This window comes from Mirounga angustirostris, unplaced genomic scaffold (genome assembly GCF_029215605.1).
Source record: "Mirounga angustirostris isolate CCGP_5_RB_7025 unplaced genomic scaffold, mMirAng1.0.hap1 SCAF_8, whole genome shotgun sequence".
Taxonomy (NCBI): domain Eukaryota; kingdom Metazoa; phylum Chordata; class Mammalia; order Carnivora; family Phocidae; genus Mirounga; species Mirounga angustirostris.
The window spans coordinates 128305041-128317836 of NW_026991716.1; the positions used below are offsets into that span (position 1 = coordinate 128305041).

The window sequence follows — 12796 nt, forward strand, 5'->3', positions numbered from 1 at the left end:
GTTTCTTAAGGTGTTTGTTCTACAAAGATATTTAAAGAAGAAGAAAGCACACCCAGTACCTTTTAACATTAAGTTTGTGTGAAACCGTACATTTGCACAGTTGGATTATTTTTTACATGCATTTATTTGAGCGGGAGCCGGGTTTATGAAGAGGGTAAGTGATACGGGGGGGAGATCGCTGTGGTGTCTGTGAGGATTAGCGTACTCTTTGTAGGGCAGGGGCTATAACGAAAGAAAGAGCTGGGTGAGAGGACGTAGAAGTGTATGTACAAGAGACCGTGAACCTGTCCGTATTGCTTTCCCTCCAGGCGGGGAGGAGCACCTGTTTGAGAACTCCCCGGGCCTGGATGAAAGGTCCGCCCTTTACTCTGGAGTGCACAAGAAGCCATTTTTCTTTGATGGCTCTCCTGAGAAACCTCCGGAAGATGATTCAGACCCTCTCACCACTTCTCCGTCGTCCAGCAGCCTGGATACCTGGGGAGCCGGCCGGAAGTTGGTCAAAACCTTCAGCAAAGGAGAGAGCCGGGGCCTGATCAAGCCCCCCAAGAAGATGGGGACGTTCTTCTCCTATCCAGAAGAAGAAAAGGCCCAGAAGGTTTCCCGCTCCCTGACGGAGGGCGAGATGAAGAAGGGCCTCGGGTCCCTGAGCCATGGGGTAAGTACGGACGGCGTGTGCGTCTATGACAGCCGCCGGCGCAGGCCCCACCTCCTGGTGTCCCTGGAGGAGGTCCAGAGTGTCCGGAAGCAGATCCGCTTGAAGAAAATGGATACTAACTATTCGTGTTCCAGAGCTTCTCTCTGCCAGCGTCCCTCCAGAAAAGGAGTCCACAGCACCGCCTGCGACCCGCAGCCGCCCCGGCCGAAACCCAAAGGGGGCGGGGGCTGCGGCGCCCCCAGCAGGAGGGTGCGCGGGCGCCCCGCGGTCAGCGAGTTCAATGTCACCTATGTGGTGGAGCGGAGCCTGTACGGGCACCTGAGCCTGACCCAGCTAGTGCGTCCTGCCTCCGACAGGACCCTGAGCAAGGCCGAGAGGCAGGACCTGAGGCGGTGCTTGCTGGAGGAGGAGGAGGAGACCAAGAGGAAGTGGGCCGCCACGGTCGACCGCTGTACTAAAAGGGTTCTCTTGAGAATCCACCAGAAGTCTGTGAGTCACAGAGATGGTCACCAGGACGGCCTTGTCATTTCTGTGAGGTGCAGTCAAGCATCACGGCCTCTCTTCCGTGGCGCCTGGCGCCCTCCCCCTCTCTTCTGCTCCTCACTTCATGACTTCAGGGTCCATTCCGCCATCACCTCAGACTTCTAACCCTGCTCTCCTTTAGCAATAGCTTCCTTTCCATTTGGCCTCTTGCCAGTTGAAGCTGTTTGATTTTTAATTGAAACTAAACACCGATGATGATCCAGGGCAGGGCTTTCAGAGTACAGGGGTGGGGTTTGGCCTCCTTCTAGGAGTGGCCGTCTTGATTCTCAGCCATCCCACCACTTGTCCTCAAAGAAGCTGATTCAGAACAGAAGGACGTTTTGCTCTTAAAAGACATGTTTATTCTTTCAGTTCATTAAAACAATAGAAACTGGCTCACGGAAAGATTGCCATCAACACAATCACAGATTTGGTGATTTTGAAAACATCGTCAAGTACATTTCTTTTATTAGTAGGGCCAAGCAGAAATTTCTTAAATGTAGAGGGGCAAAAAATACTAGAGCTCTTTGGTTTTACTTAAATCTATTTGATAGTCTATCTTTTTTTTTTTAAGATTTTATTTATTTATTTGAGAGAGAGAGAGAATGAGAGAGAGCAAGCACATGAGAGGGGGGAGGGGCAGAGGGAGAAGCAGGCTCCTCACTGAGCAGGGAGCCCGATGCGGGACTCGATCCCGGGACTCCAGGATCATGACCTGAGCCGAAGGCAGTCGCCCAACCAACTGAGCCACCCAGGCACCCAGTAGTCTGTCTATCTTCTTTAAACAGAGGGGTGGACATTTAGAAATGTCTTCCACTGCCCCATAGATTCTTCTGTATGTAGCAGGGAATAAAGTACTTACATTCAAAAATGTTTTTCAGTTTTATTACTGAGTTATTAGAAACCTAGTAAGATTGTTTTTTAGGGTGAGACTTATGTTCAACCTTGAGAATAAAAGCATTTTCCTCCCTGAAATTACCACCCAAATTTTAGCTTGCACAGGAACCCATACAATATGGCACAGAGTGAGGAGTTCTGTGGGCTTCCTGGCCCCCTGTCCCTTGACGCCCTGTTCAGTCCACTGGGACTGCTAGCTGCGTCCCCCTTTAAGGGTCTGAAGGAATAAACTATAGTGCAGCCTCCCACAGGGGATTTTCCTGGGGTTCCTTCACATTCATGCGTCAGATATTCTTCCCCGGACAACTGCTCTAACTTCTATTCATTCAGTCGAGTTCTGCTTCTTTTTTTTTTTTTTTTTTTTTTTTAAGATTTTATTTATTTATCTGAGAGAGAGAATGAGACAGAGAGAGAGCATGAGAGGGGGAGAGTCAGAGGGAGAAGCAGACTCCCCGCTGAGCAGGGAGTCCGATGCGGGACTCGATCCCGGGACTCCAGGATCATGACCTGAGCCGAAGGCAGTCGCTTAACCAACTGAGCCACCCAGGCGCCCCCGAGTTCTGCTTCTTGTGGAAATGGAGACCGATTGGTCCATGCCATCCCTAAAATGACCTTCCCTATTCCAAAAGGGTCAGTAGGTCCATCCTAGCCTTTAGGCTTTCCAGATGTTCCCACGTGTTGACTTTCTTGCTAGAGCTTATTTTTTTTTTTAAGATTTTATTTATTTATTTGAGAGAGAGAATGAGAGAGAGAGAGCATGAGAGGGGGGAGGGTCAGAGGGAGAAGCAGGCTTCCCGCCGAGCAGGGAGCCCGATGTGGGACTCGATCCAGGGACTCCAGGATCATGACCTGAGCTGAAGGCAGTCGCTTAACCAACTGAGCCACCCAGGCGCCCCTAGAGCTTATTTTCTATCTTTTCCCATTTGTACAAATCTTCTAACACTTTAATACTGTGACAACTTCCCTTCTGGTTCTTTCTATACATCATGGTGATAGTTTGTGGTTGGTTCTGTGTTTGTTGTACAATAACAGAATTCTCTTTCTCACTCCTTCAGTTCTGACCCACAGGTCTTCTGTAAAATGCTGTGGCGAACCAATCTTGGTATAATTTATTAACTTGAGAAGGGCTCTGCCCAGTTCATCTGCACATGACCTTGATAGATCAGATCTACCTCTGTTCTGTTAATTGGTTACTCATCCCCATGAACTTAAATCTTGTCATACTGAGAATTTTTCCACCTTGAGTACCTTGAATTCCTCATGCGTCTCCCTCACCTTTATTGCCAGGTTAATAATGTAACCTGTGCAAGACTTTCTAGAAGTTATATTTCCAAGATTTGTGCTAATGAAATTGTGGGCCAGTGATTAATTCTTCACTGACCTTGAGTTATGGACATGGGGCAAGTTTCTTTTCAAGCACCAAGTTTTTTCCTCCCTATAAACATGGTGGTACTGTGTAATCTCTATCCCAGATGTCACCCAAGGCTGGATATTTTTAAGGTACTATGAGCCTGAGGTAGTACTGGACAGTTCTAGTACTTGCTGAAATACGTGTTCAGTACTAAATTAGAAATCTGCACATACCTTTTCCTGTTAAGTGTAACTACACAATCAGGAAGACAAAATTTAATTTTCCAATTATTCAGAGAATGTAAGGGGAAATAAGCATTTGTAACAACAGTTTTTTGGGGTTGTTTGGTTTGGTTTGGTTTTATGGGATTAATTTCCTTGCTTGGTTTACTTTGAACAGCCTTTTCCATCCTTCTCGTCATATCACCTCCACTTTATCTGAAAGTGCACAGTTTCCTTTACTCTTTAAACTTGATCCTTTTGTCTTTCAAAAAATGCCATATTTGCTTGACGAAACCTCAGGGAAATGATAATGCTGTATATTCACTGGAAATGGTCACCTGTCTTGCTTTTTATTTGGTCATTCAGTTTTTGTTTGGGGGAACAGGCATGCATGACATTTTGGAATTTTGTCCATTTTTAAAATTCAACCCCCCACACCCACCCAAAACATGTTTTCAACTGCATGACCATTCCATCGACTGGCTCTCCTCATCCGCAAGCATCTCTCCCAAATGTTCTTACTGTTAGCTGTATAGGAGATACAGGAACTTAAAAAAAAAACACCTCACTTAGGTTTCAATTATGTAGATCACCAGAGGCGAAGATTGGTTTACTTTCTTTTACTACCCTCTCTACAGTCTGTGTTCTCTGTTGAAGGAGTGCTATTTCGGGAACTGCTTGATATTACAGAAAAAGCTGAAGATCCGTTCAAGCGATGTTTACGGTTATATTCTTTGTCTCTCCTCCACTGATAAAGAAGAGTCTGTTCCAGACACCTTAGCATATCACTGGGAGAGGTTACAGTTGGTAGCTAAGAAACCCAGTCAACTCTTCACTCTGAGCTTTTTATTTTAGGAATAAATGCCTACAGCTGGCATATGAAGACATAAATGAGCTTCTAATTTATTGCAGTAAAGTTTCCACATAAATTCTTTCTCAGTTATTTCATATGCATCACAAAGTACGTGCTGGGCTCCAGTGTTGCAGTCGATGCTGGAATTTAAAGCAGGGCAATGCAGAAGCCATAAAATGATGAGGCATCTGGGCGCCATACTGTGTCTGTGAAGCCCTGAGTCACAGGAAAGGAACTAGGATAAAATCACTGCCTTTGCAAAAATGCGAAAATCTATTTGGCATCAGAAGCCGCAAAGGGAAGGTAAACGTTAAAAATTAGCCTTGAGAGGTGGCCAAAACCTTGCTTGCCAGGGTGAGGGATTTGGTGGTTTTGAGTAAAGCGGTCTTTTTTTTTTTTTTTTTTAAAGATTTTTGTTTATTTATTTGACAGAGCGAGAGAGCGAACACAAGCGGGGGGAGTGGGAGTGGGAGAGGGAGAAGCAGGCTTCCCGCCGAGCAGGGAGCCCGACGCGGGGCTCGATCCCAGGACCCCGGGATCATGACCTGAGCCAAAGGCAGGCGCTTAACGACTGAGCCACCCAGGCGCCCTGGTCTTTCTCTTTTTATAGATTAGAATACAGTGAGGTTGACTATAAGGGAGATCAGATTGCCCATCGATACTTAATACAAAATTAGAATTATGTCCATGGTAGATAACTTTCAACAGCAGCGGCAGCTTTGGTGAGGGAGAAAAACCAGTTGTGTGGCCTCCTGAGTTGGGTTATCCCAGAGTGTCCCCTGCAGCACTTCTGTGTTTCCTGGCCCCTCCTGGCCCCTCCACTCTGCCGTGCCGGCCCCTCTCACTTCTGGTCCCTTCCTGGATGGAAGCTCCTAGAATGTAAGGTCCACAGCTGAGCTTCAGCCCTTCATTTGCATCTTTAGAACGGCGACTAAGCCTAAACTTGAGTGTGGTCATTGTCGGGACAAGCTGCTGAATCCTCAGAGCAGCCGTGATGAAGAGTGCATTCACAGCACGTCTGCTCCTCACAGACAAAGTGGAGTTCAGAGTCTAAGTACTTTACCTATCATGCAGCAAGTAAGTGGCAGGACCAGGGCCATCTGTGAGATTCCAGAAACCTTGGCATTTTCCTTCCTGGATGTTTCTGCTTTCTCTATATATCTCAAGTATATTTATTCTAAACAGGCAATGTTTATAGTCTACATTGTGCTTTTCTGGTCATTTCTTCCATCGAACAGCTGTTAACTAGATTTCTTTGAGAAAGAAGTAGTATAAAATATTGGCACCCAAATCTGTTATTCAGCTTTTTATTACCATTTGCTTAAAAAGTAAGTCAGTTGTAACAGAAATTAATGTGCTTTGAGCCTGTCTTAACAGGTTTTTTTGGGTGGCGGAGGGAGTGGCCATCGAGTAGCTTTTGCTGGAAGAACAACAGAATTCGAAGCAGGTTCTGAAATATAAAATTGCTGAAATGTAAGCAATTCCATAAAGATTGAAACCAACTAGAGGACAAGAAGGTTTTCATTCTTTATAACGTCGTGCTTTTCCTATTGGAATTAAAGAGTGTGGTCAGCGACAGTCACTGAATCAACCTTTTCTTTCTGGGCAAATGTGGTGTCTCCATACACTCTGAGTAAAAGGGTCATAATTAGTTAAGTTGGGCAATTAGATGGGAAAGTTAGCAGCATTTTTGGCTAGGTCAAGGAAGCAATGAGTGAGTAATCCTCTTGGCCCGATTGGACTACTCTAAACATAACCTTTTTTCCCCTTCTCAGTGATTGAAAACCAAACAAAACAAGAGTCTGTTAGAGAAGCCTGCTGTCAGTGGTAGAGCTATAGAGGATTTCAGACCTGGGTTTCCAGACCACCCTGAGCACATGGGTCCCCTCGTCATCACTACTGTGTGCAGCTGGTATCGGAGGACTGGAAAGGGATGATCTGTTGCTAAGCGACAGGGAATCTTAGAGCACCTAACACGTGGGTGGTTTTTTGTTTGTGTTTGTGTGTGTTTTAAACCAGTTGGTTTTTGCACATTAAGGGGATTCTAGACCTCTGAGGTAGGCCCAGTTCCAGTGGCCTCTGGAAGGACAACACAAGGGAAATTTCCTTAAAACATGAATCATGTATTTTTTTTTCTCATCATTTCTTGTTTCCTACTTTCATCCCGTAACATATTTGTGATTCAGTGATTGTCCTGCAAATGGAAAATGTGTTGGGTTGGTGCACGGTCGGCTGATGTAAACATAACTGGATTATTCCCACCCTCCCCGCTCCTTTCCACAGAGAACCTGCAGTTTCGGAGGATTTGACTTGACGAACCGCTCTCTACACATTGGCAGCAACAATTCTGATGCAATGGTGAGTATATGTCAGAGGAAAAGCAAAAAAGGTTTGGATTCAAGCAATGTGACTGACAAAGTTGCATGTTTAGTGTCTCTGAGAAACGATAGTGGGTGACATCGGTGATGCTGCATCGTATAGGGAGGAGGCCCTGTTTCACCCGTCTTAGAGATGCTCTGCTGTTGCCCGGGGAATGAACAATGACCACCTCCATCCCCGTAGTGCCTTCGCTTCTGGTTCTCTTCAAGTCGCAGACCCAGTCTGGAGTTTGGCTTCTACGGTCCTCGCCGTTTGAGCACACGTGCCCTTTGTTCACACTCGTTGCAAGTACACGCGACCGGTACACACAGGTGGTGTGCCAGGCTGGAGCCCTTGATGGGGGCGAGAGTCCGTGCCCGCGTTTCTGAGACACCAGTCTGACCACAGGCCAAGTGCATGGCCCTCTAGGAGTCTAGGTCTTTCTGGTCTGGCGTGTCCTGGAATGAACCCCGTCTCCTTGGGCCTGGAGCAAACCAGACTCTTTGGAGCTAAGGTTCTCGTGGCCTCACACCTTCTGGGTCACCGTGGGGACAGGCCACCCCTGTGGCGTCCATACTCTGTTCCTTGAGGTTTTCTTTGCGAGGCTCCAAGCATGTAGGTGAATTTTACCTACTGCTTTGTTTTCCCCTTAGGCATTTTCTCCGAAACGATGAAATTAAAATTCCGTGCTTTATATTTGTGGATATGTCATGTGTCGGCTAAAATACCCATCTGTGATTTTTGAAGTGTTTGAGAATTTCCTGGAAGGATAACAATATTTTATTTGGATATCAAATTTTATAGATTCATAATCTAGTAATTTTATGTAGTCAATCTTTAATAAAAAATGAGAGAAGAAGAATGATTTCTTTTTCCTTTCTCGGGAAAGGTTTTGTTTTTTTTTTTTTTCAATGCAAGATAGAATGAGAGGGGACCACAAGTCTAACTTGTTCAGAGAAGGAAGTGTACATACTCTTAGTACCTGACCACACGGAGCTCTAGAGGGATGTAAGTCGATGGGACGTTGGACTTCTGATGACTGAGATTTGCCATTCTGTTCTTAACCACTTTCCTAGGGTGATTCAGTAGTATCCTCTTCTTCCCCACTGCCAGGATTATGTGAACATAATCACTCTTTATCAATGAAATGCAGTCCCCTTGGGTAGCTAAAATGATGAGGAAAAGTGTAACTGGAGAAGAATATACTAAGGTTAAAAAAAATAATAAGTGACACACATCTCACTTTAAACAAACATGCAAAAGCCCCTTAGTGAGTAGCTTTTAATTTTAAATCGAAAAGACAAATAACATAGCACTAAGTTAACACAGGAAAAAATTTCGAGATCCTGGGGATGCCAATATTTTTCTGAGAGGTAGAACATTAATGGTTTGAATAATAAAACCTGTTTCAGGGCTTCATTTGTCTGTGGTTAAAGGTACTTACAACACTTTTGTTTTGCAGAGTAAAGAAGGAGATTTTGTGTACAAAGAAGTTATCAAGTCACCCACTGCCTCCCGCATCTCTCTTGGGAAAAAGGTGAAATCAGTGAAAGAGACAATGAGGAAGAGGATGTCTAAAAAATATAGCAGCTCTGTCTCTGAGCAGGTATGCAACTCCTGAGCCAAGAGCCGAGCCGAGGATGATCAGTCTGAGATCTGAGATGGTGCTAAATACAAAGCATTGGCATTAACCAGGCTCTAGGACCATGGACACAGAAGTTCGATAGACATTTATTCAGAGTCAGTGAACGTTTACAAAGCACTTAGAATGGTCCATGCACAGTGCTGAGAATCCACGATTTGGGCCCTGTCTTTTACAGACACACGAGAAAAATACAACACGTAAAGAAACGATTGTTCTTAGTGCCATAAGCACTTAACATTTGATACAAAGGAAGGATTTTATTTGCGGAAATAGTCCTCGCTACAAAATGGGTGTTACCAGAATCAAAGCTAAAAAAGCCACTCAAGTTTCCTTAGACAGCAGACTTTTTTAAAAAAGGTGTAGCGGAACTTACTCTAAAAGCTCATAGCAGGTAGACTCGGAAAGTCTGGCTGCAGGGCTGCCCACAGCAGTTGTTTCTGCAGGGGCATTTTCACTAAATGGACCTCTCTCTCTGTGGCCAATAAGATAGCACAGCATAGAGCCCCTCCAGTTGTCTAATTTCATCAGGAGAAACATGACCAGTTCCTGTGCTAACTAGGTGGGTGGAGGGAATAAAGGCATTTGGAGAGCTGAGCCTTGAGGTGATTTTGACCATTTGCACCTTATAGCATTCACTTTTAGTCTGTTGAGGTACCTGTGTATGGGATGTTTGTCTACTTGGAAGTAGGTAGGTGATGCTCTAGCCACCAAATAAAAACAGGGAAAGCGGACATTTTCGCTCAGCTTGCGCCCTCTGGTGGACACAGTAAGCTCCCATCCAAGCATCCCCCTGTTTGACTCACTGACCACCACCAGCTAGCCGGTGGCCTGCACTGGGATGCAAAGCCCGCACAGTGTCTTCAGCATATTACGGTGGTTCTCATGGAGCGGGGAGGAGGGTCCCCCTCCAATCCCAGGGCAGCTGGGGCTCTTTCTGACAGTCACAACCGGGTGGGGCTGGGGCGGCGTGGTCGCTGCTGGCATCTAGCGGAGGGAGGATGGGGATGCGGGTAAACGTTTTACAGCGGCTCCCCCCAGCAGTTCTCCATCCGACATTCTGACCGTGCCCAGGCTGAGAAATCCTGGCTTGTTAGACCTCCAGGGGGAGTCCAGCTGTGTCCTGTATGTCTGCCCCATGATTATTTCCCTTCTTGTCCCTATGGGCTTGGGAGCAATGGCAGTTCCTAGATTTCCGTCCAGCAGTGAGGCTGCATCTCCTGTGAGGCGGCCGCCGCGCTGGCCACTGAAAGCAGCATCATGCAGTTCAAGCACTTGACTCGTAGTTTGCTTTTCCCGTGGATTGAAGTAGCCACTGAAAGCTCTTGGACACGTCCATCCTTTGTGGGTCTCTGCTTGACAGATCAGGAGCGCAGGACTTCAGTGTCCTCTTGAGCTGTGTTCTGTAATTTCACTACTATATAACAGGCTTGTAGGCTTAGTTCTCTTTGTTAAAGCAGTCATTTCACGTGAGTGGGAGGGAAAAGAGTAAATGACCAGTATCATGCCTTTTGGAGAGAGAAGGCTAATGTTGCAAGGTTTTGTTTTGTTTTTGTTTAACATTTTAGTAGATATATCAGCCATTATGGCAAAGATCTTTGCCCTGTTCTTGCTATATGCCCGGCACCTGGAAGAGTACTTGTTCTTGTAGGTCATCAGTAAATACGTGATGAAAGTTAGTAAAAGCATTTGAGGACATACATTATCAGAGTTGTCTATTTCATATTGCTGTTTTTCAAAATTTGTGTGCTGTCTCCAGAAGTGTTAAAAAAAAAAAAAAGATAATTGGACAGATGACTTTTTTGATGATTCAGAAAGAGTAGTGAAAACGTATGCAGGAATTCGTACTCTGCAGCTTCAGTTACTTCTCAGTGATGGCACTTCTGTTTATAGTTGTATTTGAGCTTGTTTGCTCACTTTCCTTAAATATAAAGCATAAACGTGTTCCGGGGGTGCCTGGCTGGGTCAGTCCGTAGAGCATGTGATTCCTGATCTCAGGGTCGTGAATTCAAGCCCCCTGTTGGGCGTGGAGCTTACTTAAAAAAAAAAGAAAAAAAAAGTGTTTTGGATCAGAAGCTGTCATTACTGTTGTCCTTAAATGTTTGCAGGACCCGCAGAATCATGTTAAAGCCCTTCTGATGATTCGGCACTACGTAAATAACAGGTTTCATTTAGATGGTTTTGTGCTCACGTGGCCAAGTAATATGCCAGAAAGTGGTCTGTTTGGGCAAATAAACCATTCTGACTGCAAACGTTTTGAAGCATGATATTGTCTATCCCTATAGCACCATCAGTCACGTGAGCGTGCTGTGCTTGTGTGTGTAAATCAGCAGCTGCCAAGCTAATGCTACCTAGCCACCCCAAAAGTGAAAAGTACTGCTGACTCCTGTCAGCATTCTGACCCGAAAGGGACCTCAAAGCTTTGTACTAACAACACGCAAAAGAAGTAAAAGAAGCAAAAACCAAATGGTGACACAGAGAAATTTTATTGCAGACCAAAAAAAAAAAAAAAAAAGTATTTTGGCTATATATGTGTATTCTAAATTGGTATTTCATTAGCTAATTTCAAGAATTTTTGTAAACAGAAAAAGAATCTGGCCTTTTTTAGGTGTAAATGTTTCTGATAGATTAAATATTTTCTGATAGTACTTCCAGATCTTTACTGGTAAACTGTACTTGATCTGCATTCGAACTCGTTTTATCACTGGCCTAGAGATGATGCTAGAAGTCTCTAAGCCTTTAATGAAATGTTCTCAGAGCTAGATAGATTTTTCTCGAAGATTTCAAGAGTATCTATTTGAGTATGAAAAGTGATTGAGTTATGGGAGCAACAACTCTAAACTGAAGCAAGGGTATAGGTTAAAAAGGAGGAGAATATTGGGTACGGAATCCAATATGGCTATCAAAATGGATGCGACTGATTTAGTGGAGGGCTCAAGTGCCTTAAATTATGAAACAACATCCATCCACTCTGATGCAACTTAATTTTGTTGAAACCCATTCCAGGACTCGGGCCTTGATGGCATGCCTGGCTCCCCTCCATCTTCACAGCCAGATGGCGAACACATGGACAAGCCCAAGCTCAAAGCCGGAGGTTCTGTGGAGAGTCTGCGCAGTTCTCTGAGTGGGCAGAGCTCGATGAGTACGTCTGATTTGTCATTATACGTGCTTGCAGCTGGAGGAGTCAAAATCAGCCTTTTACTGAGTGTCAGAGTCAGGCACTTTAAAGAGGAGTTAGACCAAGTTCTGGCCCTTAGGGTGCTGTTAGAGATATGTGGGCCGAGAGTCATATTTGGTCAGGAGTAGATGTATATAGCAGGGGCACAAAAGAGGGGGTGATGAATTTTAGAGAAAATAGAGAAGGCACCTCAGAGGAAAGATCTGGAGAACGGAGAGGAACAAGTCAAGGGGAAAGGCTCATGAAATGACCAACAAAAGAGGTGGGGGAAGAGAGAATTATAAATGTCACACGTAACAAGTGCTGTTCGACCACTCCAGGACTCACTGGGGTGTCGGCTGAGGGTACTGGGGAGAAGAGGGCAATTTAAAGCACCATTTTCAAAGCAACTGGTCTGGGGCAAGTTGCTTGACTTCTCTGAGTTTCCTCATTGGTAAAATGGGGTAAAAACAGTAAGCTGGAGAGGCTCTGACTGTGGGGGGCTTGTGGCGTCCTGCATTAGGGAGTCTGTGTACCACCTGGATTCCCGGTCTACTTAGATGGTTGCTTAGGGATAACAATCCAAAAACTCCGATCCCCTGGCCTCCTAACCTGGCCCCGCTGTGGTTCTGATGTGAGCTGTGCCTTGTGACCTCCCTGCACTGTCCCTGAGTTTCCTGATCTGTGATGGCTTTCATGCCTTTAAGCTTTGCTGTGCAGGAAGTCTGCATTGACCCTTGTCCTTCCTGTTTTTCCCGTGCAGGTGGTCAGACAGTAAGTACCACTGATTCCTCAACCAGCAACAGGGAGAGTGTCAAGTCGGAAGACGGTGATGATGAGGAGCCCCCCTATCGGGGCCCCTTTTGTGGGCGCGCCAGGGTGCACACCGACTTCACGCCTAGTCCCTACGACACAGACTCGCTCAAGCTCAAGGTGGGTCTCTGCCTGGCCTCAGCCCGGCTCTCCATGCCTTTAAGAGGCGGTCTGTTTGCCTTGCTGTTGAATGCTGGACTCCTGTGGTGCACGCTGGCCAGTATCTCGGCTTCGCTGATAAACCGGTCCCCTCTGTACAGAGACCCTAGCATGTCGGACAGAGGTGGGTCTTGTGTTAATCCTCTGTCATCCCCACGTCATCCCCAG

At 45.7% G+C, this 12796-nt stretch overlaps 1 protein-coding gene across 10 annotated transcripts in view; it reads left to right on the forward strand.

Annotated features, from left to right (window-relative positions):
* The window catches only part of SASH1 (SAM and SH3 domain containing 1), a 246792-nt gene that overhangs the window by 210455 nt on the left and 23541 nt on the right, over nt 1-12796 (forward strand). For all 10 annotated transcript variants that reach the window (XM_045865716.3, XM_045865718.3, XM_064598200.1 and 7 more), the window contains 5 exons: nt 309-655; nt 6783-6857; nt 8320-8463; nt 11506-11641; nt 12420-12589. In XM_045865716.3, coding sequence (XP_045721672.1) covers nt 309-655; nt 6783-6857; nt 8320-8463; nt 11506-11641; nt 12420-12589 — 872 coding nt within the window. The remainder of the gene's footprint in view (nt 1-308; nt 656-6782; nt 6858-8319; nt 8464-11505; nt 11642-12419; nt 12590-12796) is intronic.